Source organism: Ochotona princeps, chromosome 1 (assembly GCF_030435755.1).
Source record: "Ochotona princeps isolate mOchPri1 chromosome 1, mOchPri1.hap1, whole genome shotgun sequence".
NCBI classification, from domain to species: Eukaryota; Metazoa; Chordata; class Mammalia; order Lagomorpha; family Ochotonidae; genus Ochotona; species Ochotona princeps.
In genome coordinates, this window is record NC_080832.1 from 27,367,499 (window position 1) to 27,394,735 (window position 27,237).

The 27,237-nt window shown below is 45.5% G+C and overlaps 1 protein-coding gene across 4 annotated transcripts in view; it reads left to right on the top strand.

The window, feature by feature from the left end:
- The window catches only part of MAP7 (microtubule associated protein 7), a 169,183-nt gene extending 142,305 nt beyond the window's left edge, over window positions 1–26,878 (top strand). For 3 of the 4 annotated variants that reach the window (XM_058671491.1, XM_058671394.1, XM_058671442.1), the window contains 11 exons: window positions 3,216–3,340; window positions 8,678–8,793; window positions 8,943–9,226; window positions 11,503–11,722; window positions 13,499–13,670; window positions 14,162–14,263; window positions 14,461–14,511; window positions 14,615–14,672; window positions 17,690–17,795; window positions 24,356–24,579; window positions 26,821–26,878. In XM_058671491.1, coding sequence (XP_058527474.1) covers window positions 3,216–3,340; window positions 8,678–8,793; window positions 8,943–9,226; window positions 11,503–11,722; window positions 13,499–13,670; window positions 14,162–14,263; window positions 14,461–14,511; window positions 14,615–14,672; window positions 17,690–17,795; window positions 24,356–24,579; window positions 26,821–26,831 — 1,469 coding nt within the window. In that variant the 3' untranslated portion in view covers window positions 26,832–26,878. Of the gene's footprint in view, window positions 1–3,215; window positions 3,341–8,677; window positions 8,794–8,942; window positions 9,227–11,472; window positions 11,723–13,498; window positions 13,671–14,161; window positions 14,264–14,460; window positions 14,512–14,614; window positions 14,673–17,689; window positions 17,796–24,355; window positions 24,580–26,820 lie in introns of all 4 variants that reach the window. The other variant, XM_058671547.1, reaches the window with a different exon arrangement.
- Window positions 26,879–27,237: the final 359 nt, after the last annotated feature.

Consider the following 27,237-nt stretch of genomic DNA (forward strand, 5'->3'; position numbering starts at 1 on the left):
CGGACTTTCATAAAAGTCATGGAGCTTTGTCTTCATGTTTAATTAGTTGCAGAATTCTTGAAACTGCTCCACAGACCTGTTTGCTGAAATCTAGATTCATGGTCCTCGTGCTTTGGGATCCCTGCCTTATGTCTTGTGCTGTGCTAAGGGACTGCCTCGCAGCTTAGAAAAAAATAACTTCCTTTGCTATTTGTCATCACTAACTTGTCTCAATTCTCTTCCTCTAGTCTTTCCCAACGCCATTGCTTCTCCGCTCATTCTGCTGGACCAGCTTCCCCGCTTCCTTCTTGCTTATTGTACTCCACCAAGGTGCTTCTTGTCTGCATACACTGGCTCTTCTTTACTTTGCAGATTTTCCATCTGCATTTTCATAAGCTGATAACTCTCTGTAATTTATTTGAGTGTGAAACATTGCACAACCATCACTTGAGTGGCCTATGTCAAACGTTGCATAGCCATCACTTGAGAGGCCTATTTGCTCAGTATATTCCCTATTGTGTTGAGACAACATATGTATAATGAATTAAAATTTAGGAGTTTTTTTTTTAATTTCCATTGGAAATGATGTATGTAAATGTCTCCTCTGCTTGTCTTTTCAAAGACACATTTTCTGTTACTTTTCTTTTTCCATCTGTTCCTTGTGCTGCTTTCTTGTCTTCCCCTTTTCAATGTTGTCCTTTGGCTGCTTCTTTATCCCAGTTGCCACTGGCCAAAGGATGTGTCTGTAATATGGCCTGAGGTCAAGCTGGCAGCCATCGGGGATCTCTGATTCAAACCCAGTTGGCCTGGGGAGGCACCCAAACAATGTTGGTGGAGGGGGTAGACATTTAGCTAGACCAGGCAGGCATTGCCCTAGGTAATAGTACCTGTGCATAGTAGACCTTCAATAAATGTATTCTATTCAATTTTTCTGTCCTCTTTGTTATACTCTAACTAAATGAAGTGAAATTAACTTTTTTTCTGTGTAGACCTTGCATGAGTTAAATTAATATACACTCACTACCAAGTGTAGGAAGAGCCTTGTCAAGGACAATTCATGCTTAATGAAATGATAACACTTGGGATGTGGGAGACACTCTGAGAAAAAGTAACTCAAATTACTGTTTCTTCAGAAGGACAATATTATTCAAATAATTGATTTGAAGATTTCATGTATTTTTGAAGTTGCTGTTCAGAACAACAGTAAATTCCATGGAATTTAATATTCTTAGGGGGAATTTATAATTTTTTTTACCCAGAGGTGCTCCTTGCATAGTTAAACTTGAAGACTTTTGTGTGTGTATATAGATTACACTAAATAAGCTTGAGGATATTTTCAACCTATATTTAATATTTTCTCACCACTGTGATAAAGAATAAAACACAAGAAATGAGGAGATTGGCTTACGTAAGGAAGTGGAGATTGGCTTACGTAAGGAAGTGTCATAGATACCTTGTTAAATATTGGTTTTCCACTAAAGAAAAAAGAAATCAAATTTTTAGGCTTGGTTGCCTTTCAGTGCTAGACCCATGGTCTCCCAGAAAAGCTATTTGCTAGGGTTTCCTAATCCTTGGGCAAGGTTAATGGCCCCTGGTTAAGCCTGGGCACTGTGCCTCTCCTCTGGGTCCCTCATCCCCTCTCGTGCCCTATGCCAAGATGTTACTCCTTAAATGCATTTGATTGGCTCGAAAGAGTTTAACATTAATGAGCCCCTTCCTAGTCTGAGAAATGCAGATGTCTTCCTGTGTCTTTTGACAACACTTTGTTTTCAAATGTCAAGGGACAGAGGTTCTCCCCCAGGATACAAATCCTGCCTTCACTGCCAACATCAGAAGGAAAGTTTTATGTCTGTTCCCAAGACACATAACGCCTTTTAAAGAGAACTGAGGGAATTCACAGTGTTTTAGTTTGTATTCAAGATGCAGGAAAAAATTGAAGATGATGGGAAAAGAGCTTGTGTTTTCCAATCTATGCATTGCCTTAGCCGTTCAGTGCTAAGCAAAAGATAATGCAAGGCAATTAATGAAAAGCAGCGTGTTAATAAAGGTAGAAGCTGATATCTGATGGACACTAAATCCCATAATTGGGAAATTAAAACTACCCCAATTTGTCCTGTGAACTTTTGATTTTTATAGCTGTGCCATTCAGCTGGCATGCTGATTGCTACAACAACTAGGTGTGGATAAATCATTGTCAGCCAGTCCAAATATGGTGGTTTGCTCATTAGTCCTGTTTGATTTCCTTATCTTTGTGGGAAAACAGCATTTCTGAATGAGCTCTGGGAATGACCCTTGGAGCCTTAGTACCCACACTTTGGGATACCTACACTGTGTTGTATCAATGTCCTTACACCCATTATTCAGAGTAGCTTGACTGATGACAGTCTCTTTGAATGTAATTTTCTAGTTTTTGAAAAAATAGCCCTTATTAAGCAAAATTGTAAGCACTACTCATGGTTCAACTTTATTTTTGGCAATTCTAACATATTTATGTTCTGTTCACCGTCTTTCCCATGTGTTCTACACTGCTACTTATAAACCAGCAAATGCCTTCGTTTCTGGAAAATCCAAAAAGCATGTGTTTGGTTTGCCTTTAGATAAGACATTTACAGAATGCATTTCCTGTATATTGTTATTTACAAGTCTGAAATACTTGGTAACATTTGTGTTTTGTTTTTCAGTTCAGTTGCCTTTCTCTCTGTCCGCACCCCGCTGCTATTGAACTTGACTCTGGAAATAGTTCTGATGTGTCTCACTTGTCTGCTTGCATGCTTCCTCTCCTTCCACCTCTTGTTCTATCTTAAAGCATAATTAGGAAAAATTCTGATAGTGCACCAGTGCTCATGTAAAGATGATCTTGTATCACTAGTGTGGCATTTTATTAGAACCATCAGTTTAGCAGAATACAAGACCGTTGCTCTCCACAGTTGCCAAATTACATCTGCATCTTGAACCAGCATTAATAATAGCCAAACAGCTAGCAACTCAGTGCAGACTGTTCTCATGGTTGTTCCTTGCTTTTGGACCCATTGTATTCTCATAGGACTGTGAGGAGAGTTGTGTGTGATGGTTCTGGGCACTGTAGGTAATAACATCTTCTCCCTGCTTTTCTCTCTGTTTCTGCTTTGCTCCTTTTCCTGAACCTGCTTTTGGCTTTCTTCAACTGTGCCTCTGGCACTCTTGTGTGTATAAACCAATCCCCTGCACCCTAGTCATCCCCATTTGTCCTCGTTCAGCATCTTGCAGCCCCATCAGCATGCCCTCCAAAGCCGCACACTCTAGACACCCGGCGGATCGACCAAAACTCTTTGTAACACCATCCGAGGGTTCTGCACGCAGGAGGACCAGTCATGGCACAGCGGTGAGTAGCTGTTGGGAGTAGCCGGTGACACTGCTGTGTGGGACAGAGCAGACAGCACCCCAAGGTGCAGTGTGGGTATTAGGAGGGGGCAGAGCACCCATGCTGCCCGTCACAAATCTTGCTGGCTCTGCAACAGCACCCCCTTATTTCATGTCCATGTGGGGATCTGACCCTCCGTGATCATTTGAATGTAAGCATGAATCTGTAACTGCATCCCCAGCCAAAGCCTTTATGCAAGTAAGTGCAAAGCCAGAGTACTTTCATCTTTGAAAGAACACCAGATGGCCAGTACAGGGGAAGCATGGAGACTGCTGCCCAGATGTTTTATTCTAGTCATATCCAGTGACCGGCTGAACTCCAACTGCAGTTCACTGAAGACCAAGATTAGCAGCTTTATCCTGCTGGACTTACTGGCCTCAGACCCAGATCTTAAAATATAGTCAGGGGTAGGGGGAGTGTTTTGAAAATACCAGTTCTTTGCTAAATAACCAATTCTCGAAAGGTTTTTTGGACTCTGGCGCAAGCTAACCATTTTCTGTGAGTGCATAATAGAATTTGTACTTGTTACTACTGGCAAGGTAGCTGAGCTTATGTTGGTTTGCACCATGCTATAAATGGAATGAGGTAATTGGAATGTCTCTAGAATCTTGGGATCCATTAAAAGATGTAGGCATTGTTCTATGGTCTTCAGACTTGGTATGAATCTTAAAGGAGTGGACAATCAGAAGATCTTGTTGCCTCTGGCAGTTGATAATAGTATGATCCTTTTCATGGAAGGCTAAAACTTTTTAAATCTCAACTTCCCAGAGCAATTTGGCTTTATAAAGCTGATGGACACTTTAAAGATTTTGCTAAAGGATAATTGAAGGGCTTGGAGAGTTCTGGCAGCTTTGCCTACAGGCAGTTTTCTTTCTAGCACTCCTCAGGAGTATCACTGTTTAATTCTTGATGGAGTCAGGCCTCCAGCCCGGCAAGCCAAGGGCGAAGCTACCTTTAGTTTTCTATAAAGTTTGAGTTTGTTAGTGCTCTGACCGGACACCTTGGGAGATCCTAGCTGTGGACAAAAATGGGGAGTCAAACAGAGAAGCTTTGGGTACTTATTGGGCTGGGGGGAGGGAAAGAACATTGAACCCAAAGAAAAAATATCTTATTACAGATAAAAACAAGAACACTCCTTGAGGGAAGACTAAGGCTGACCTCTGGCTACTTTTTTTTTTTTTAACTGCCTTTCTTTGGCCAGTTACTGTTGTTTGGATCACTTCACTGTGGGCTATTGCAGCTGCCTCCTGCTGGGAAATCTCTCCCTACAATTGCACTGTGCAGATGAAAAGGCTCAATGAGTGCTGGAAAAGCTGGGGGTCAGACAAAACCAAATTTTTAATTTTAAAAAAAATTTCTATTATGATTAAAAAAACTACAAACAATAACATTTGCCATTTTTAACTTCAGTGTACTCGTGTTGTAGTATAGCTGATCTCCAGAACTTTGTAAAATCTTGCAGAACTGAACCTGGGTACATATGAAGTGCCATTGGCAGCTGCCTAAGGTACCTCACTTAGAAAGAATCACGCAGTGTCTGCATTCTTGTGATCCTCTTACTTCATTTCACATAGTGGCCTCATCACAGTTTTCCTTTTTCAAGGCTGCTTAATGCTTAGTTACAGGCATGTGGTCATTTATCCATTGATGGGCCTCACATGCTTTCCATCTCTTGACTGCTACAAATAATGCCACCATAAACATGGTGGTGTGACTGCTGCTTGGTGACTCAGCTGTCAGTGCTTGTGATTATCTACCTATAGGTGGGAATGCTGGATCCCATATTAATTTCATTGAGGAACCATCCTACCGTTTCCCATTTTGCATCACTCCCAGCAGTGCCCAGGAGCTCCAGTTGCTCCACATCCTCACCAGCTCTTGCTGTTTTCTGATTTTTCGGGAGTAGCCCTGTGAATAGGCAATAGCACGTGGTTTTGATTGACATTTTCATGTGCTTATTGGCTATTTTATCATTTGGGGAAACATCCATTCAATTCCTTTGTCCGTTTGTGAATTGACTTACTTGCTTTATTGTTGAGTTGCAGGAGTTACTAATACATTGCGGATATGAACTCTTACTAGATTAGTGATTTGCAGATATTTTCTCCCCGATCCTGTACATCCCTTTTGACTCTTGATTGTGACTACTGATGCACAGGGGATTTTGAGTTTCTTATTCTCTCCGATTTGTGCTGCTTTATTGACTGTGATTTAGATGTAGGAAACAAGAAACAAATACCAGCTACAATGTTATGAAGCGTTTCACCTATTTTTCCCAGTTGTTATGAAGAACCTGGACGTTTTCTGCTTTTGTGATTCTGCCTTAATGGCTTGGCTGGAGGCTGTGTGAACTCCAGGCTTGATAGTCTACGTGACACCCGGCAGGACACCTGGCAGGTCACCTAGGCAGACCACTCCTCAGGAAGGAGGTACCTGGTGTTTGATAAGATTCACTGCCCTATAGCTCATTGATTTGTACTTTTTGAAAGTTGCTTGTTTCAAACCCACCAATAGAAGCCTGCTAAATCATGACCATATAATTAATAGCCTGAAATGTATAAGAACTGGGGGGCTTGGGCTCACGCTCTCTCTGGTTCGTGCGCTCTCTTTTTGCCTTCCCTGCAGATCCTGCAGCAGCTGCCCCTCCCCCGCCCAGCCATGCTGGGCTGAGGGAGGTGACTGGGGGACCTACGTTAACCTGAATAAACCACCTTTATGCCTTAGCACCGACTTCAGACTTTATGATTATCTGGGGATTTCAAAATCCGGCACAACAGTTGTCTTAGTTTAGATCTTTAACCCAGTTTCAGTTAATGTCTGTGTATTCTTAAATAAAGTAAAGCTCTGATTTTAACACCATTAGTTGAAGAGCATGTCCTTTCCTTGTTAAATGTTGTTAGCATTTGATCATGTACATGAGGGTATACTTCTAGTCTTTATATTCCATGCCGTTGGTCAAGATGCCTGTCTTTATGCCTGTCCCATGCTGTTTTGCTTACCATAGTTTTCCAATATGTCTTATATTTAGGAAGTTAGAGACTTATTAAACATGGCTTTGTCTCATCAGTCTTGAGATTCTAGATAAATTTTTAGGTGGATTTTTTTTCTTCTTTCTCCAAAAAGAATGACATTGCAGACAGCCATCATGGCACAGTGAGTTAAGTCACTGCCTCTGTGATCCAGATTCCATTCTGGAGTGCTGATTCGAGTCCCAGTCACTCCACTTCCAATCCAGCTTCCTGCTAATACACATGGGAAAGTAATGGAAGGTGGCCAAGTACTCAGATTGCTGCACCCATGCGGAGACCCAGCTGGACTTACTGGCTTAACCTTGAGCATCATAGCTCTACTGGAGATGAACCCAACAGATGGGAGATCTTTCTGTCCATTTCTGTCTCTGTATCGCTCTGCCTTTCAAACAAACAAAACAAAAAGACATTGGTATTTTGATTGAGGAACCATGTGGAATCCATGGTTAGTTTTGGATAATACTGGCATCTGAACATCTTAGTTTTGTCTTTCAGTCCCTGAACGCAAGATCTCTTTCGTTAATTTGTTTCAAAAATGTCCTTCGGTTTTCCATTGACAAGGCTTTGGACTTCTTGGTTAAGTTTCTTCCTAAGGATTTCATTTTTTCTGATACAGTCACACATGGAATTGTTTTCTCAACTTCCCTTTTGCTCACATACAATTTTCTAATGTTGATCTGAATTCAGATAGCCAAGTGTGACCCTTGGCTGCCGTAGCAGCATGGATTTAGAATATCAGGACAATACTGCCTCAGAATTTTTGTCAGAGTTTTTGTATGTCTCTCTTGGAAGTTATTCGTATTCTAACCTGAATTCTAATTTTAAAATTAAACCCTTTCCTTGTTAGTAAGACGTCTGGACCCTTGGCATGGGCAGATTGCCACATCATTTCCCCCATTGCATTGTGGAAAGTTTTAAAAGGAAATACAGTTGTGTGAATCAGCACTGTTAACCCAGGTCAGGATGAGAATTGGGTGAGTGGCAGTTTCTGCTGCCCAGAATCTACAGCTGCTCTGAGAGGCTGCCGCTGCCTCCTGGGTACCAGGGGAATGGACAGAGGCTCTGCATGCCCCTGAAAGTGGAGAGCCAGCCTATTCCCAACAAAGCTCTTTCCTGCTGCCGAATTCTTCTGTTTAGAAATCACAAGGAGAAAGTGAGTTTATGTGACACAGAGCTGATTTCTCCCACCTGCATCCCAGTCCTGCACGTGGGATGCTTCTGAGGAAGCGGAGAGAAGCTCCTAGAAGGGACAGTAAGAGCAATAAAAGGGAAAAGAAGAGGACTTGGTGCTTGAGTGAGCAAGAGAGGAATGCTATCCTGCCAGCTGATTTACCCACAGACTAGATAATTTCCCGCCCCTTTGTTTGCCCCCCCTTTGCTGGCAGGTGTTCGCAAAGGGGTCTCCAGCAAGCACCCATCCCCACACCAGAACCTCATCAGGAAGTTTCAGATTGCTGGCATGGCTCTGCCTTGCTCTGGGTCATTATGGGGGTGGGGGAGGAGAAGATGGAGCAAGAAGAGGATCTTGACTGATTTCAGAATATCCAAATACCTTTCTGGGTTTTTCTCAACCAGTGTCAATGTTAAGAAGATGTCTGTCTAGCCAAATTCCTACTTAGTCATTTGGAGGTGGCTGGGTGGGAGCCACCCGCGCCTTGGTCAGGCTTCACTTTGCCCCCTGATTCACAAGAGTAGAACCAACCAGAATCCTTCACCTCGGCCCTGATTTGGCTTCACAAGCAAAGAGAGGAGGGACTTATTTCTCTAACATCAATGTAAGGAAACAAATGAGCTAATGTCTGATGTGGCATCCACATCAATTTAAACAAAAAGTCGGGGTGTGGTGGCTAGATGATAGTTGCTCAGTAGTGAAAAGGAAAATGCTTAAAAAAAAAACTTGAAAGTGTCGTATCTTAATTAAAGGTTTAAAAACTAGGAAAAGTGACTTTTAACATGTGTTGGTAATAAACTGTACTGTGAGATTTTGCTCCAGGTAATTTCACACAGAAACTGTAGGTGCTCTCTGAAAGTGTAAGTTACTCTTTTGGGTTTTGGTATTTTTTTCTCTTGTGTTAGCAGACATCACTTGAAGTCACACATCCCAAGACATCTTAGTTGTGCTGTTTCGATTCGGCCATAGTATTTTGAGGTTGAGGGGAACACGTTTTGGCTGAGGGGTTCAGGGGACATGGTTTCAGAAAAGCCATTATACAGCATGAAGCTCTGCTACTGACCACCTCAGCTAATTGCCAAGTCTTTCTAAACCTAGGGCTACAAGAGAGAAAGAGAGCGAGAGAACATCCCCTTCCACCTCACATCCAGCGCCCGACGGGCTCTGTCTCCATCGAATCCCAAAGCGAGGTCGCCGGCAGCCTCCCGACTTTGGTAAGTGGAAAGGACAGGAGTGGGGGCTGAGAGAGAACTAGCCTGCCCGTCCCCCGGGCTTCCTACAAAGCAAATGGAAGTGGGCCTCAGGGCCTCTGGCGAGCTGGCCCTAACCCGCGTCCTCTCTCCACACCGTCTCTGGTCCCCAGGCTCCCGTCCAAGTCCTTTCCTCACTTGCCTGGCACACCCCGCCCGGCATCCTCCCTGCCTCCTGGCTCCGTCAAAGCTGCTACCACTCAGGCCCGCCCCCCATCCCCTGGCAACATTCGCCCCCTCAAGAAGGAAGTCAGAGTGGAACCGGAAAAAAAGGACCCCGAGAAGGAGCCTCCGAAAGTTGCCAATGAGCCCTCGGTCAAGGGCAGGACAGCTCTAGTGAAGGTGGAAGAAGCTATGGCTGAAGAGGGGACACCTGGCGAGCCTGAAGCCAGCGCTGGTAAGAACATGCTGGCTCATGGCAGAGTTGGCTCCCAGCCCTTGCTTTAGCTTTCTTTCTTTTTTTTTTTTTTTTATTAGACAGTCATTTGTTTATCTGAAAGGCAGTTACAGGGAAATGGAGGGTGAGACACACACACAGCCCACACACTCACTGAGAGACAGACAGCTTCTATCTACAGATTTACTCCCCAGATGCTTTTAACAGCCAGGACATCAGCCAAGACAACAGCCAGTCCAAAACCAGGAGCCAAAAATTCAAACTTTGGTTCCCACAAGTGTGGCAGGGACCCACATAGGTAAGCCACCACCCACTGCCTCCCAGGGTGCACATTGCAGGAAGCTGGAATCTGGAGCAGTGCCAGACAGCAAACCCAAGCACTGTGGCAAACACCAAGCCTTCCTCTTTTTTTCTTTCTTTCTTTTTTTTTTCAACTATGTTCCCTGGGGCTGGCACTGTGGCACATCAGGTAAAGCTTCTACCTGCAACACTGGCATCCCATATGGGTACTGTTTTGACTCTCAGCTGCTCCACTTCCAATCCAGCTAACTGCTAGTGCATCTGCAATAGCAGTGGAGGATGGCCCAAGTGTTTGGCCAAGCCACCTATGTGAGAGACCCCAAAGAAGCTCCTGGCTCCTGATTTCAACACTTGAGGCTGGCTGAGCTCTGGCCATTGCAGTTATTGGGAGGCGGGGGGAATGAACCAATGGATGGCAGAACTCTCTTTTTCTCTCTCTCTCTTTCTCTCTGTGTCTCTGTATCTCTCTCTCTTTCCCTCTCTATGTAACTCTTTCAAATAAATGAATCTTTTTTTTTTTTTAAAGATTTATTCATTTTATTACAGCCAGATATACACAGAGGAGGAGAGACAGAGAGGAAGATCTTCCGTCCGATGAATCACTCCCCAAGTGAGCCGCAACGGGCCGGTGCGCGCCGATCCAATGCCGGGAACCTGGAACCTCTTCCGGGTCTCCCACGCGGGTGCAGTGTCCCAATGCATCGGGCCGTCCTCAACTGCTTTCCCAGGCCACAAGCAGGGAGCTGGATGGGAAGTGGAGCTGCCGGGATTAGAACCGGCGCCCACATGGGATCCCGGGGCTTTCAAGGCGAGGACTTTAGCCGCTAGGCCACGCCGCCGGGCCCAAATAAATGAATCTTTTAAAAAGTACTGTTTATCCTCGTGGCTATTTCTAAGCCACCACCTTCCTGATGTTTGAGAATACATACCATACCTCTAACCTACTGGATCAGGATATATGGTACTGAATCCAGGGCCTCCAAAAGATAATTGGCTTGTCTGTCGGTTCCCATTCAATCTGGGAACCCTGCTATTTTGGAGGCTAGAGCTTAAGGGCCCCTGGCTTAACCTGTGTGCTTAACGGAGGGCACAATATTTTCCCAGAAGACCCAGTGGCTGTCACATCTAAGAGGCTAACAATGTGCTCATTGGAAATTTAGAGTCATCTAAAGCTAGCCATTTAGGATTTCTGGTTGCAAACTGTCTTCATTTAAAAAGGCTTTTGGCTAAGAACTTGGAAATCATGGGGTAGGTAGGGACAAAAAAATAATACATGATTCAAGACAAATGAGAATGTCAGAGCATGAAGAGCCCAGCATTTGCTTGCATGAGAAGAGGGAGAGGGGTGGGGCCCAAGAGCAGCATGACCATGAGGGAAGATCCAAAGTAGAACTAGAAAAGGAGGGTGCAGAGCCCTGGCTCATCTTGCTGAACCCAAGAACTGTTAGTGAACTCGCCCAAGTTTGCCTCCCGACGTCAGGACTAGTGGCAGCAGCGTGGGTAAGCAGTAAGAATGCCAGCTCCCATGAATGCTTGCGGCTCCTCCCATCTGGGACCTGGACCCAGCCTCAGGCATGGGCTTCACTGGATGCCACCTTCACAACCTGAGCCGGGATTGGTCACATGGTTTCCGGACAGCTTTAGTGCCATGCTGATGACAGACATCAAAGCAGTCTCCCGTGAGGCTCTCACACAGCAGCCCCCGTCCAGAGGTACTGTGAACCAACCTCATGGGCATAAAAACAAGACGTGGTGGCATCGCCGCTGATGGGGACCTCCCTGACACACATCATCTTTTGTTGTCTGTTGCCTGGTTACAGCTAGAACACCGCTAACCCTGAGAACACGCGGGCATGAACATTCCCTTTCTGTATATAATAATGAACTTGAGGCTGGGCACATGGGGGATGCTAGTGTTTATCTTACTCTTTGCCTTCTGTGTCCAGCTGATCTTCTCCTTGTACCTGTTCCTACAGCTGCTCCACCTGCAGCAGCAGCTCCACCCACGGGCCCAGCTCAGGCCCCCGCCCCATCCCCCACTGTGACCGCTGTGACTGCTGTCGCTTCTCCAAAGACCTCTGCAGGCACCACTGACCCGGAAGAGGCCACCCGACTGCTCGCTGAGAAGAGGCGGCTGGCCCGAGAGCAGAGAGAGAAGGAGGAGAGAGAGCGGCGGGAGAGGGAAGAGCTGGAAAGGTAACTGGCTGGTTTTGCCCAAGGCCCTGAAGTCAGCCACGTCTCAGGGGAGTCCCCTGCCCCCAGGGGAGGAGGGCCTGCAAATGCGATCAAGGGGTCTGGGTTAGCCCTCTCACAGTTAGCCTTACCTGGTGGTGGTCTTTTACCACAAACTGGCTTTTTCTCCTTTTTTTATTTATTTATTTTTTTTAATTTTTCTTGAAAGGCAAATTTGAGGAAAGAGGAGAAATCTTTCATCCACTGGTTCACTTCCAAAATGGCCCACAGGCCTGGAATTGGCTAATCCTCCCTTTAAGTGCCAGCAACCTATATGGGCACCAATTCCTATCCCAGCTGCTCTATTTCCCATCCAGCTCCCTGCTTGTTGCCAGGAAAGCAAAAACAGATATTCCCAAAACCTTGGGACCCTTCGTCTGCGTGGGAGACCCGGAAGAAGCTTCAGGTTCCTGGCTTCGGATCTGCTTAGCTTTAGCTCAGCAATGGCTCTTGCAGCCATTTGGGCAGTGAACCAGCAGATGAAAGATCTTTCCCTCTCTGTCTCGCCTTCTCTTTGTAAATATGCCTTTCCAATAAAAATAAATCTTACCAAAAAAAATAACCACAAGAGCTAGAGTTGAGCTGTTCCAAAGCCAGGAGCCAAGAGCTTTTTTCCAGGTTTGCCATGTAGGGTGCAACTCTCAGAGGGTAGCTAAGAGATGTTCAAGTGTCCCATAATTACTTGGGCTGTCTTCTGCTGCTGTTTGTCAGGCACATTAGCAAGGCGCTAGATCAGAAGTGGAAAAGCCAGGGCTTGAACCAGTACCCATCTGGGATGCCGGCATTGCGGGCACAGGTTTAATGTACTGCACTGTGACACTGGCTCCGTCAGTGGTTGTTTTGAATTCCTCTTGTCTTATTTTAACTTAGGTACAATGACGGGGAAAGGTTGAGAGGGAAAAGCATCCCTAGTCCTGACAGTTCTGTGCTTGTGTATATTTTGGGTTTCTGTATACATACATACACACCCTCGGGTATGGTGACACAGCTACAACCCCAGCAGAGAGAGATACACCTGCACAGTCTGCTGTATTGCCCAACATATGTGGCACTTCCAGGTTCCCTCACGACCTTCCTTACCATCTTAAAGGTGTAGAGTACACATTGATGTTTTCTTCCTTCCACATGCAACTCTCAGAGGGTAGCTGGGTAAGGCATGTAAGTGCCCCGGAGTTGATTGCCAGACAGTGCCAGGGACAGCCCCTGGGGCAGAGAAGGCCAGTGCCCATGGGATTGTTCCTCACATAAACCCACACATGAAATCAGGGAAGGACCTGGACACACAGCGCTGGGGCCGCCACCCGGCACAGGTCCCACCCAAGGTCCTGAAGGGGAGTTGGTGCACCCTGTCCTCCCATCCCAGGACAGAAGCTTGGGAACATTGCTTAATCAGCAAAGAATCCTTTCTTTGGGAGGAAGGCTTTAGATGCTTTACTAGAAAACCACACATTAGGTATAAGCACATCTCAGCCCTTAACGACAGTTCATGACAGGAAAAAAAGAAGAAGAAGCTGTCCCCAAAATATTAGCAGTTGCATTTTTGCTTGTGTGGCCACAGGCAGCAAGGAGCTAGGAAGGGTGGAGGCAGGGCTGGGAAGTGCCTCGGTTTGTCCTGGGCTTCAAAGGACCCATCTGATGGAAGAGTTTCTGTGCAGCCCCTGCACGCCATCTTTGCCACATCCACAAACTTGGGCCCTCCACCATCCATATATCCCTCCTGGGATTTCTGTCTGTTTTCAGACAAAAGAGAGAGGAACTGGCTCGAAGGGTGGCTGAGGAGAGGACCCGCCGCGAAGAGGAGTCCCGGCGAATTGAGGCCGAACAAGCCCGGGAGAAGGAGGAGCAGCTGCGGCTCCAGGCTCAAGAGCGTGAGCAGCGAGAGCGGGAAGAGAAGGAGCGCGCCCAGAAGCAGGTGCAGGGCCCCTCGGAGCTGAGCAGAAGAGAACATTCCAAGAGTTGTTGTTGGAAGCACCCAGGTGGTTTATGTCTGCTCCCATTTCCACTTGCCATCTGTCTTCAGGTCGCCACTTCTGTGTGCCCTGGAAGAGTTGGGGTAACAGCCTACTGGTGGGCAGCAGATACCCCCTTGGAGTTTTCATGTCTGGTTGTTTTTAATACTATTTCTCAACTTTGAAAAACATCATTTCATTATTTTTATTTTATTTGAAAAGCAGAGAATCTCCCATCTTCTAGGCTACTTCCTTAATGCCCACAAGAACCCTGGGTCAAGCAGGAGCCAGGAACTCGAGCTGGGTCGCCCATGTGGGTGGCAGAGATCCGATATTCGAGCTGTCACCTGCTGCAAGGAGCTGGGTCTTGAACACAGGCACCCAGATGTGGGATGTGTGTTTGCCAAGCAGCTTTCCAACACTGCCAAACTCCACTTTTCCATTCCAATTCTAGAAGGAAGAAGAAGCTCGTGTTCGCGAAGAGGCAGAGCGGGTCCGGCAGGAGCGAGAAAAGCACTTCCAGAAGGAGGAGCAGGAGCGCCAGGAGAGGAGGAAGGTACCAGATGACCCAGCTCAGCCTTTGCGGAGGTTCCGCGCTGCCTCAAGCCAGAGACAAGCTTGTCACAGTGCATGGGTCTTCCCACAAGTAACGGACATGCCAGGGGCAGGCCTAATGATGTCACGGGTGGACTGTGGGCCGGCCTGGCCTCCCCTCTATGAATAATCCTTGTCCCAATTCATCCTTTCTTGCAGAGACTAGAGGAGATTATGAAGAGAACCCGGAAGTCAGAAGCCACAGATAAGGTATCAAGGCGGCTGTTCCTGTTGAGCGCTGTGGCTGTTGAGTGCTCATTTTTCCCAGGGAGCTGTGCACTGCTAATAGTCTGTCTTTTTGTCTTTCTGGTAGAAAACCGTTGATCAGAGAAATGGTGATATCCTCAAGGGAGCTGTCACTGGAGGAACAGGTACTGCTGTCACGGAGCCCACATCCAGCCATATGCACAGTGTCGAAGAACACTCAACGCAGGCCAAGAGAGTCATGGCTTGGCCAAGGCAGAACCACGGGAACCCGCATGTCTGGGGCCAGTCCAAACATCCCCACTGTGTGTAAAGTTTGCACTAGCATTCATGCCATACTTGTATATATTTTAAAGATACATTCATCTCTTCAAAAGGCAGGATGACAGAAAAGGAAGAGACAGAAGGAGATCTTCTATCCACTGATTCACTCCCCAGCTGGCCGCAAAGGACAGGGTTTGGCCAGGCCAAAGCTGGGAACTTCATTGGGGTCCCCCCACATAAATGGCAGATGTACAGACACCTAGGTCATTTTACTGCTGCTTTCCCAGGCCATTCATTAATAGAGAGTTGGATCAAAAGTGCAGCAACTGGGACTCAAACCAGTGCCCATGTGTGGAACACTGACATTACAGGTGGCAGCTTAACCTACTGTGTCACAACACCAACCCCATCATACGAGGTGTTTTTTGACTCTTGCTTGTACTCTAAGGGATTAATTGGTATATGTATGTGTGTCTGTGTCTCTATGCGTGTGTATATATAACATGTATATATTCTATATTTGTATGCATCATCTATTTATGCATGCAAAGAATAATAACCATAAGAAAATTAGATTGCATCTATCATATTCCATCCCCAGGACTTTAAACATTTCAACTTGTTCTTACAGTAGTTCTCAGTAAAGAGTTTAAATGTTATTTCTATTTTTTTAAGATGTATTTATTTTTATTGGAAAGGCAGATTTGCAGAGAGGAGAAAGATACAAAAGGAAGGGACCAGGAACCAGAGCTGTGGCATTAGAAGGCAAAGCACCGTCTGTGCCAGTTCGTGTCCTGGCTGCTCCACTTCTAATCCAGCTTCCTACCTGTGGCCTGAGAAAGCAGCAGAGGCTCTCTCTATTTCTCTAAGTCTACCTTCCAAATAAGTAAATTAAAAAAGAAGAGGAAGAAAGGAAGAGACCAGAGACACCTCAATTTTTCTGTTTCAAAACAAAAAACACAGGGCAGAGGACCCAATGCAATGGCTCAGTTGGCTAGTCCTCCGCCTTCAAGAGCCAGGATCCCATAGAATGCCAGTTCGTATCCCAGTTGCTCCACTTCATATCCAGCTCCCTGCTTGTGACCTGGGACAGCAGTTGAAGATGGTCCAAAGCCCTGCATAGGGGGTCTGGAAGAAGCTCCTGGCTCCTGGCTTTGGATAAGCTCAGCTCCAGCGATTGCAGCCGCTAGGGGAGTGAACCAGCAGATGGAAAATCTTTCTCTCTGTCTCTCCTTCACTGTAAATCTACATTTCCAATAAAAATAAGTAAATCTTTAAACAAAAGAAAAAATTTCCAGCGTATCTTACACAGCTGGATTAAAGATTAAATCAAATATGTTTGTGAAAGAGCTTCCCCCGGAGCCACGAAGGGTGTTCGTGTTAGATGTCGTTGCGATTGCAGGCTTTGGTTTTGCTTCACTGGAAGCTTTTGTGCCTCTGCGGTGATTCCTTTATGGTGAGGATTTTGTGCTCCTGCTTCTGTCTGGAGCGCAGTCCTGGTGGTTGCAGTTGGAGCATGCTCTCTCCAAGGTGCTATAGTGGATGAATTCCGTTGGCAGAAACAGCACCTGTAAGTCTTCAGAATGATCCCTTTGGGTTGTAAATTGTGGCAGCTCAGGATTCCGGATCCATTGCTGCCTCTTGTCTTGTTAGTTCCTTATCTCTTCTTTTAGTGTTTTTTGTACCTGAATTTGAGAACTAGCAAGGGCAAGAGAGGAAGTAAAAACTTGTCAGCTGACTTATCGCTGTTTGTTTCTCTGGCCATAAGCAGAGGGCACTGGCCACATCCCATACCAGGATACGTAGGCTTGACCTGACACTACTCCCAGTTCCTGGGAGGCAGCAAGTAATGACCCAAAGACTCGATTTCCTGCCACCCACATGGGAGACCCAACCAGGGTTTCTAAACTCCCAGCCTCAGCCTGGCCCAATACTGGCTGTTGCTGGCATGTGAGGTATGAACCAGCACAGGGCCCCACAGTTGCCTTTCAAAAAAGTAAAATAGATTTTTAAATTTGATTTGAGCTAGACTGCTAAAAGGAGGCTTGAGGGTTATCTGCCTCTCAGAGGTCTTTTACACTGGCTTTTCATCTTGGTTCCACGATTGCTTGGGGGCGGATTGCATCGCCACGCAATAACCGGAATCCCAGGACAGGCAGGCACACACAGTACACTTTGGCCGTCGTCTCATGGGCTGCCCATTACTAACCTTGCACAAGGTGGCAGCTATTCCATTCTTAATTACTTTTGTCTTTGTTATCACACTCCTTGAGCCTCTGGCAGCTTTACTGAGTTTATGCCAGGTTGTTCAAGAATACTCTCTTCTCTTACGTCAAGTGTGAGTGAAAGTGTCAGCCACCAAAGTTTTCTCTAAACATCTGACCTGTATGAAAGTTTGCAAGACTTTTCACTCTGTCCCGCTTTTTGAGTCGTGTTGTTGGCTAGAACTGGCCTGTTGATTGAACAGCGAATAACAGACTGGCATAGTTAGATCCCATCCAAACTTCTAAGTGTGGCTAAAATTAAGCCGAGTTGATTAGAAAAAAAATCCTGTCCTCTGTTGTGGTCTTCCATGGTAATCTGCTCTGACTCCCTCAGTGACTTGATCAATTTTGTTGTCAGCCTGATCAAGTCAGCTTTCTGCCAACCTCATCAGCTGCCTTGGTTTCAGAGTTACATACTTTTTGGTTCCGAGTCTTGTCAGTAGGAGCTAAACTGATAGCCACCCTTACCTTGGCCCTTACTACATGTTAGGCACCGTTCCAAGTACTGTGTGCCCAGGAGGTTGGCACTGGTCTGCATGGGGCCACTGAGTCCAGGTAGGCAACCCGGCGTGGAAATCCAAGCCTCCTGGTGCCTGGGCTAGGGCGGAGTGTGGAATATTAATAACCCTTTTTTCTCTCTCTCATGCTGCTTCCAGAGGTTTCTGCACTTCCAGGAGGTATGACAGACTCAACAGGAAATGGAGCCCCGGTGACCAGCCCACATGGGGTCACCTCACACCCAGCAAAAGTGACCATGGAGAGGTGAGTCAGACCCTGGCGCCTTTGTCACCAGCACACGTTAGAGCAAAGCACCTCCATTCCTGAATTCCCTTGGCCTGACATAACTTCGAGGTTTTTAATATTACCATATATTTCTTTATTTGCATTAATTTTGGGCAAATTTGTGACTCTAAGAGTGATGTGCCTGTTTTTTTTATTCTCCAAATAAAATGATGAGGTTTTAGTGTGACTATTAAACTTTGCAGGGGGTGATATATTTTCTTTGCATATGTAAGGTACTTTGAGAAGTCCGTGAAAAATCCATGTTAAAAGAGAGCTATGCATAGATTTCAAAAAATGTTTGCACCTAAATAAACTTGTCCTTTGGCCCAAAGCCTTGGGACCCTGCACCCACATGGGACACCAGGAAGAGCTCCTGGCTCCTGGCTCCTGGCTTCAGATCAGCGCAGCAGTGGCCATTGCAGTCACTTGGGGAGTGAATCATCGGACAGAAGATCTTCCTCTCTGTCTCTCCTCCTCTATGTGTGTGTGTGTGTGTATATATATATACACACACACACACACATATATATATATCTGGCTTCGCAATAAAAATAAATAAACAAAAATAAACTTGTCCTTTAAATTTTCCACAAACTTTTAAGGTTTTGGTTTTTTTGTTTTGTTTTGTTTTTAGAAAGGCAAATTTACAGAAAGAAGGAGAGATAGAAAGATCTTCCATCCACTGAATCACTCCTGAAGTGGCCTCAACTGCCAGAGCTGAGCCAGTCCAAAGCTAGGAGCTTCTTCTGGATCTACCACATGGGTGCAGGGTCCCAAGGCTTTGGGCCGTCCTCTCCTGTTTTTCTGGCCATAACCAGGGAGCTGGATGGGAAGCAGAGCAGCCAGGACACAGATCAGAACTCAGATGAGTAGGTGTCAGGATGGCCGAGCGGTCTAAGGCGCTGCGTTCAGAACTCATATGGGATGCTGGCATTTGCAGCCAGAAGATCAGACAGGTGAGCCATCGCACCATCCCCCTCCACAAATTTTTTGATACCCACTCATATTTATCCTGGTAAGTGCCATGGCCATAATAGCCTTGAATGGACTGTAACAATTTGGGAAGGTAGCAGTTGTCTTTTAGCCTTGCATAATATTATCAGAGTGACTCATGGGTTTGTTCCATAATAAACGTAACATAGAGGACATTATAGAAGAAAGATCGCCTTTGTCTACCATTACCTTTATGCTGGCAGCATCATAAGAAAAAAAGTTTTTTTTAAATGAAAGTGACCTTAGCTTGTGCCTAAAAATCCAGTCATGGAGAACTTGTGAAAATATTTGTGATACTGGTTTAAAAAAAAATTCTTAGCTATGAATCTTTTTAATTTTTGTAATCTAATTCTCTGATGCCAGACTGCTTTCTAACAACAAAGAATTGGAAGTCCTCTGATTAATCTTGTCTTATATCAAACACAAATATCCTATGCACGTATAACATGCTTCACAGCAATTAGAGATTAACTTACCCTATCTTTCTGGGACAGTGGATTTGTGCGTGTATAGAATACTGCCAAAGACAGTAATTTTCCTGAGAGATTCCTGAGATTCAATTATTTTGATTAAATATTGTCATGATTACTTAAACCAATCCATTACATGACATTTTTCTTGATTTTAATCTGACTTCAAAAATCTATTCTGAACTGCTGATTTTTCATATTCATTTCATTAACGTCAGAGATTATTAGGAAACAATTTTTAAATACCATGGAAAAAATCTCATTATTATGATATGGAACAGCCAATGCATACCACAGCTTATTAAACCATTGATAATTCTGTCTGACCAATCTAATTGAGGCGTTAACAGACTTTTATCAGTAGCACAGTCAAGAAATGAGTCACTACATGAAAACATGATTTGACTCTGGAAAATGATACAGATAACTGAAACAGATGTCATGATTATGACGCCTGGAATTGAAGTCCCAGCTCTGCTGCCAGCTCCCGCTCTCTGCTGACGGGCATCCAGGAAGCAGGGATGGTTCAGAGAGCTGGGTCCCTGCCACCCACACAGGAGACATAATATAAATGACAAAAATCTGTTTCCTCTTAGCATTTTCTTTAAGTAGACCAAGTATTAGTTGCAGACCAAGTAGCAGTTTGTAATTATGGTAAAAAAAAAAAAAAAAAAGGAAAAGAAAAAGAAAAATTGCCTGTGTCTTTACCCAAGGAATAAGTTGTCCTTGGTCATGTAAGTGAAATGATCCCTGTCAGGCCATTAGATAAATACCACCTGTCAGTGTAGGCAGTTCTAGCTTAGTATCAGGTGTCAGCATCACAATATAAGAAATAATCCCAACATGTTAAATCCATTGGCCGTCTGCCCTAGTCTGTCTGTCCTTGAGAAGTAAAAATTCTAGCAGATTTCCAGAGTAACTTTTTACCTTTACAAATATAGATTTAGACTTAAAATGTCCATGGTTTGTGTTCCTCTATAAACTCGAAACAAGAAGTCACAGATTTAAGTAAAAGAATAAAACTGCCAAGACAGATACTTTTCTTAGCACTGCTAAGACTGGTTGGGGGATCCCATGTTGTGGTGTGGTAGGTAAAGCCACCACATGCACTACCAGCATCCCATGTGGGCACAAGTTCCTGTCCCAGCTGCTAATCCAGCTCCCTGCTAACACATATGGGAAAGCAGGGAACGATGCGTGGGTTGTTGAGCCTCCATGGGAGACCCCATGAAGCTCTGGCTCCTGGCTTTGACCTGACTGGGCCTGCCCCTTGCAGCATCCAGGGGAGTGAACTACTGGATGAAGATTGCTCACTTTTCCCTCTCTCTCTCTCTCTCCTCTTTCTCCTTCTCTGTCTGTAACTCTGACTTTAAAATACATAAATCTTTATTTAAAAAAAATGCCTGTTGGCCACCCACATCCCAGAGCAAAAGTACATGGGTTCAAGGCCTGTTTCCACCCACGATTCCAGCTTCCTGCTGTTGACATCTTTGGAAGCAGCAGGCATCAGCTCAAGACCTTGGGGCCCTGCCCCCCACATGCGACCCCTGCATTGACTTCCTGCCTACACTTGGGGAATGGACAGGAACTTAATCTGTCTCTCTCTTTCACCCTCCCTTCCCTCCCACATTCCTCTTTGACTCTCTCTCTTCCTCACCCACCTTCTTAAATAAAGGCCCCATGTGTGTGCCCCCTTTAGAAGTCTTCCCAGCTTCTACACATGGGCTGGGCAGCTGACCTTCCCTCCTGCAGGGTCTCTCTAGGATAGCACCTCTTCCCGTCCCCACAGAGATGGGTCAGCAAACTGTCCCTCAGCGCCTCAGAAGCACTGTGTCCTCCAAACTGCTGTTCCTAGCACTGGGACAAAGGGCCCTTTGTCACAGAGAAACCCTATGTCAAAATTACCCCAACCCTGCTCCTAACCTCACTACTGAGGGAACTCTCTGGCATCTGTGATTCCCCCGTGTCTGCTTCTGTGCTGTGTGTTAGCTTTTTTTGACTATAACTAAACACTTGAGACAAGGTACTAATGAAAGGATTGTGTCAGCTCACAGTTTCGCAGGATCAAGTTCAAGACAGGGTGGCCCCATGGATTTAACATCTGTTCTGGGCAGTGTTCTTGGCACTTGCAGACTTAAGTGTCACAGGGTGGGCCTGGAAGCAGAGAAAGAGGCTGGGCCCCGTTTGGGCTAAGTAACCTTCTCTGTGAGAACTAGCCCCCAATGACACTCCCAGTGAGCTAACACCCTGCCACTAGGCCTACCTCCTAAGTACCATAATTGAAGTTTTCAGCCAATGGGTAACATGAACGTATGACTGTGGGCTTAAGGCTCTATATGAGTTTGCCTGTGTCCCCTATTACTGTGCCTAGGTTCAAGTCCCACTCCTGTTTTTTATTTTTATTTTTTTTAAAGATTTATTTATTTGATTACAAAGTCAGATATACAGAGAGGAGGAGAGACAGAGAGGAAGATCTTCCGTCCGATGAATCACTCCCCAAGTGACCACAATGGCTGGTGCTGCGCCGATCCGATGCCAGGAACCAGGAACCTCTTCCAGGTCTCCCACGCGGGTGCAGGGTCCCAAAGCTTTGGGTTGTCCTCGACTGCTTTCCCAGGCCACAAGCAGGGAGCTGGATGGGAAGTGGAGCTGCCGGGATTAGAACCGGCGCCCATATGGGATCCCGGGGCATTCAAGGCGAGGACCTTAGCCGCTAGGCCACTCCGCCGCCGGGACCTGTTTTTTATTTTTTTAAGATTAATTTATTTTTGGGCCCGGCACTGTGCCAGCAGCTAAAGTCCTTGTCTTGAATGCACCAAGATCCCATAGGGGCACCAGTTCTAATCCCGGCAGCCCTGCTTCCCATCCAGCCCCTGCTTGTGTCCTAGAAAAGAAGTAGAGGATGGCCCAATGCGTTTGGGACCCTGCACCCACATGGGAGACCCAGAAGAGCTCCTGGCTCCTGGCTTTGGATTGGCTCAGCTTCAGCCATTGCGGTCACTTGGGGAGTGAACCAGCAGACGGAAGATCTTCTCTGTCTCTCCTCCTCTCGGTATATCTGCCTTTGCAATAAAACTAAATAGATCTTAAAAAACAAAATTAGGCCTGGGCCCGGCGGCGTGGCCTAGCGGCTAAAGTCCTCGCCTTGAAAGCCCCGGGATCCCATATGGGTGCCGGTTCTAATCCCGGCAGCTCCACTTCCCATCCAGCTCCCTGCTTGTGGCCTGGGAAAGCAGTCGAGGACTGCCCAAAGATTTGGGACCCTGCACCCGCGTGGGAGACCCGGAAGAGGTTCCTGGTCCCGGCATCGGATTGGCGCGTACCAGCCCGTTGCGGCTCACTTAGGGAGTGAAACATCGGATGGAAGATCTTCCTCTCTGTCTCTCCTCCTCTCTGTATATCCGGCTTTCCAATAACAATAAAATCTTTAAAAAAAAAAAAAATTAGGCCTGGCGAGGTGGCCCAGCAGCTAAAGTCCTCACCTTGCACATGCCGGGATCCCATATGGGTGCCAGTTCTAATCTCGGCAGCCCCACTTCCCATTCAGCTCCCTGAATGTGGCCTGGGAAGGCAGTCAAGGACGGCCCAAAGCCTTGGGACCATGTAGCCGCATGGGAGACCTGGAGGAAATTCCTGGCCCCTGGCTTCACATCAGCGTAGCACGGGCCGTTGCAATCACTTGGGGAGTGAATCATCAGATGGAAGATCTTTCTGTCTCTCCTCTCTGTATATCTGACTTTGTAATAATAATAAATAAATAAGATTGATTTATTTTTATTAGAAAAAGATTTACAGAGAGGAGAGATGAAGTGAAAGATCTTCCATCCACTGGTTCATTCCCCAAATGACTGCCACACTGAAACCAAGCTAATCCAAAGCCAGGAACTTCTTCTGGGTCTACCACATAGGTGCAGAGTCACAAGCCTTTGGGCTATCATCAACTGCTTTCCCAGACTACTAGCAGGGAGCTGGATGGGAGGTGGAGCAGTTGGGATATGAACCAGCACCCATATGGGATATCAGTGCTTGCAATGGGAGGATTAGCCAATTGAGCCATTGCATTACACCCTCCACTTCTGTTCTCAATCTGGCTTAATGTTAATGTGCCTAGAAGACAGCAGGTGATAGCTCACATGCTTAGGTGCCTTCTACCTACATAGGAGACCTGGCTAAAGATCCTGGCTCCTGTCTTCAGCTGTTGCAAACATTTGAAAAGTGAATTTCTCCATCTCTGTCTCTTTCTCTATAAATTTGTTTCTTTGCTTTTCAAAATTTTTAAAGTAAATAAACTTTAAGAAAAATTAAGAGTCTAATAACCCGGTTCAGCATTCCTCAAAAATCAATCCAAAGTATGAAAAAGTTCATGGAAAATGAAATTAACAGATAAGTTTATATTGGTGCAAAAAACTGAACTGTATGCATGGTAGGAGTCTTCATAAGGCTCATGGAGAGTGTAGATCATGCGGATATTATGCATGCATCTCAGTAGTTTTGTGCCAAAATTATTAAACATGATGTACTGCAATAAAGATCAAGATAGGACAAAGTTAACCTAAAGGACTTGAACAGTTCACGTACAAAATTGTACAGGTGACTTTGGAAGCCAGGGCTCTCCAGAGAGGGCTAGAATTTGAGTAGGCAGACAGTGGCCTAGTGAGAAAACCACAGGATCAGAGGTCAAGAGATCGTGTCTATAGACTTGGCTGTCGCTCCGTAGCTGTGTGACTTGGTGCAAGCTGTTTGCTCCTGCGTGCCCCCTGTTACAGTCCTTCCATCGTGGAAGCAAAGGTCTCCCCATGGGCTGGTGTTTATTGGACAGACGCACGTGACGGTAACTGCGGCAGAGAGCAGTGTGTGGTATCCCTCATTGATGACGATTTGTTCCAGGAGATCATTTGTTCTGTTGCATTACAGATTTGTAAGAATTTAAAGTACAGCTTTGTACTTTTAAAGTTTTCTTCTGTTTTATTGTAAAGTTGTGAACACAGTCAGGATAAGACGATTTCTGGTTGTACCAAAAATGTCTTCCAATTGTAACGCTAACTCATTTCAATTTTGATTTCTTCAATTCCCTAGCACTCCCAATTTGGAAAAACAACCAAATGAGAATGGAGTCTTGATTCAGAATGAAAATTTCGAAGAAATTATAAACTTGCCCATTGGATCAAAACCATCCAGACTAGAGGTCACCAACAGTGAGAACCCAGAAATCCCTTTGAAACCCATATTGGCCTTTGATGATGAAGGGACACTTGGGTCCCTGCCTCAGGTAGATGGAGTTCAAACACAACAGCCCGCAGGTAAGCTTGCCTCCTGCTCCCTCGTGGCTGCCTCAGGAACATGCAATGCCCAAGAAGGGTGGCCAAACCCCGGTCATGTGACCATAGCCACGTGATTTTATTCCAAGGGCCAGGGAAGCATCAACGAGAATGAAAAAGTTTGGTTTGGGTTGGGTTGACCAATTCCCAGTGCCCATCTGGTTCTCCTGGTATGCCTGGCACCCCATGGATCAGCACGCACTGCCCCAGAACACTCACCCTGAGGACATAGTTCACCTCCCAGCTCAGAGCCCAGCAGGCCCAGCTGCTGGAGAGGAAGCTTGGGTTTTCCCAACCTTCTAGGTCTTCAGGCTTGAGTCTGCTTGTACTCTTACCATGTGGCTCTCAATTATGTTTAGCACCGTTGGTCACGTGACTGTACTTTAAAAGTTCATGGAAAGTGGGATTACAAGGTAAGCTTATTCTTACCACCACACACACAAAAAATGAAATCTATGTATATTTTTTCCGCAAACTTTTTTAAGACCTCTCCTGCTCACTGTTGAAACTGTTTGTTGAGTCTTAGCTGCTGTCTGGGGACTGGCACTTGACCTGACGTCTTGGTGCAGGAAGAACAGTTTTGCAGAGCCCCAACGGTGTAATCCATCAGTATTGGGAATTAAATGGGAGCATCCCAGCTCCCTGTCCCAGCTCCCTGTCTTCTCAAACATATTTGAATGTTCTGTTTCTCTTCCCAGCAGCTGGCTTTCATGTACTGACCAGCATCTGTATAAACGATGAAGAACAAAACTTGCCATATTCTAAAACAGGGGTCGCTCTAGAATTACTTATGGTCAACCCAGTTTGCCGTTGAGGTTGCCCCTGCAAACCTACAACAAATAAACCTTCAATGAGATGAAAACGCCCTGATGGCCCCCTGACCACCCCAGTGAGGCCGGCAATCTCCTCCTTGACTGTCCTAGCCCTATGGCTAGGCTTTCCTTTGGCAGGCTGTGAAGGGAGGTTGCGGGGTCCCCTGTATCCCCGCCCCAGCCTGACTTCTTGGTCCTTAATGTTTGGGAGCCATCTGATTGGTGCTGTGTTGAGAGGATCACCTTGATACAGCTTCCTACTTTGTCATGTCACAGATTGTGAGGGACAGGAGCAACTTCCAGGGGATGATTTTTGGCTCCACTTGCCAGGCCTTCAGTCACCGACTGAGTTGTCTGTCATTCCATTCTCACTGATCGTCCATGCCCCCTGTCCCCGTCAGAATCCGATGTCTGTGGTCCTGTCTGGTTTATGAGTTCTTGGAGCAATCATCATGACCATTTACCAGTATTTATTTAACCTCCCATGTGAGTTTGAGCCCCTACTCCTCAAATACGGAGGGCACATGACAAAATAAATGTGTGAGTCCCTAACCTGTGAGGACAGTACAGCGGAAGTACACAGTTTAGAAAATAAGTAAGTGATATAGCCTAGGTTGAAGTAAAAATAGGCATTTTCAAGTCGGGAGTGGAATTCACTGAAGTGGATAACTAACCAAGTCCTAAGACTACCGACTGCCCATTATCATACAAGACGAGGTACAAAACAGTGTGACGAAATGTTAGACGGGAAAGATACCATCATAGGGTTTTTTTTAATTGTAAAAAATTATTTTATTTTTATTTTTATTGCAAAATCAGATATACAAAGAGGAGGAAAGACAGAGAGAAAGATCTCTTTTTTTTCTTTTTTTAAATTTCATTTTGTGACACAGTTTCATAGGCTCTGGAATTCCCCCAACTCCTCCCCATGCCCTCTCCCCATGGTAGATTCCTCCATCTTGTTGCAGTATTATAGTTCAAATCCAGTCAATCATAGGTATTCTTTAAGATTCTCAGATATGGGTCCTGTGCAGTAGCCTAGTGGCTGGGGTCCTCACCTTGCATGCACTGGGATCTCATTTGGGTGCTAGTTCGTATCCCAGTTGCTCCATTTCCCATCTGGCTCCCTGCTTATGGCCTGGGAGAGCAGTGTGGGATGGCCCGAGGCCTTGGGACTCTGCACCCACATGGGAGATCCAGAAGAGGCTCCTGGCTCCTGGCTTCAGGTCAGCTCAGCTCCAGCTGTTAGAACTGCTTGGGGAATTAACCAGCGGATGAAAGATCTTTCTCTCTATTTCTTCTTCTCTCTGTAAATCTGCCTTTCCAATAAAAACGGACAAATGAATTTTTTAAAAAGATTTTCCAATAAATGTCATCCTAACCTTTTTCTTTTTTCTGTCTCTTTATATAGAAGTTATATGAGCATTTCTTCTGAAGAACCAAAGCAGAAATTTGATAAGAATTTCTACGGTTAATGGAATTCCTTTTAAGCTATAAAGGAGCATACCCCTCCGATTTTCTAAAGATTTCCTGGCCACCATTTTGAACAGACTATTAAATCCAGCTGAAGACAACGGACTGGATAGCTTTTGTAGTAACTTTCACCAAAAGAAAGAAACGCCCCTTCTTCGGGATTTTAAACAGCCTTTTCCAGCGTGCTCCCTTCTGAGCAAATCAATATTTTTCTGCATTCTTTAAAAAAAAAAGTGGGAACATTTCGCTATAAAGAAATGTACTGATCAGGCATGGTTTTTCACAAATATTTTGATCTCAGAGGCTTAATATGCAAAATTAGCACACAAAAAGTGATGACCTTTTACAGTGTAAT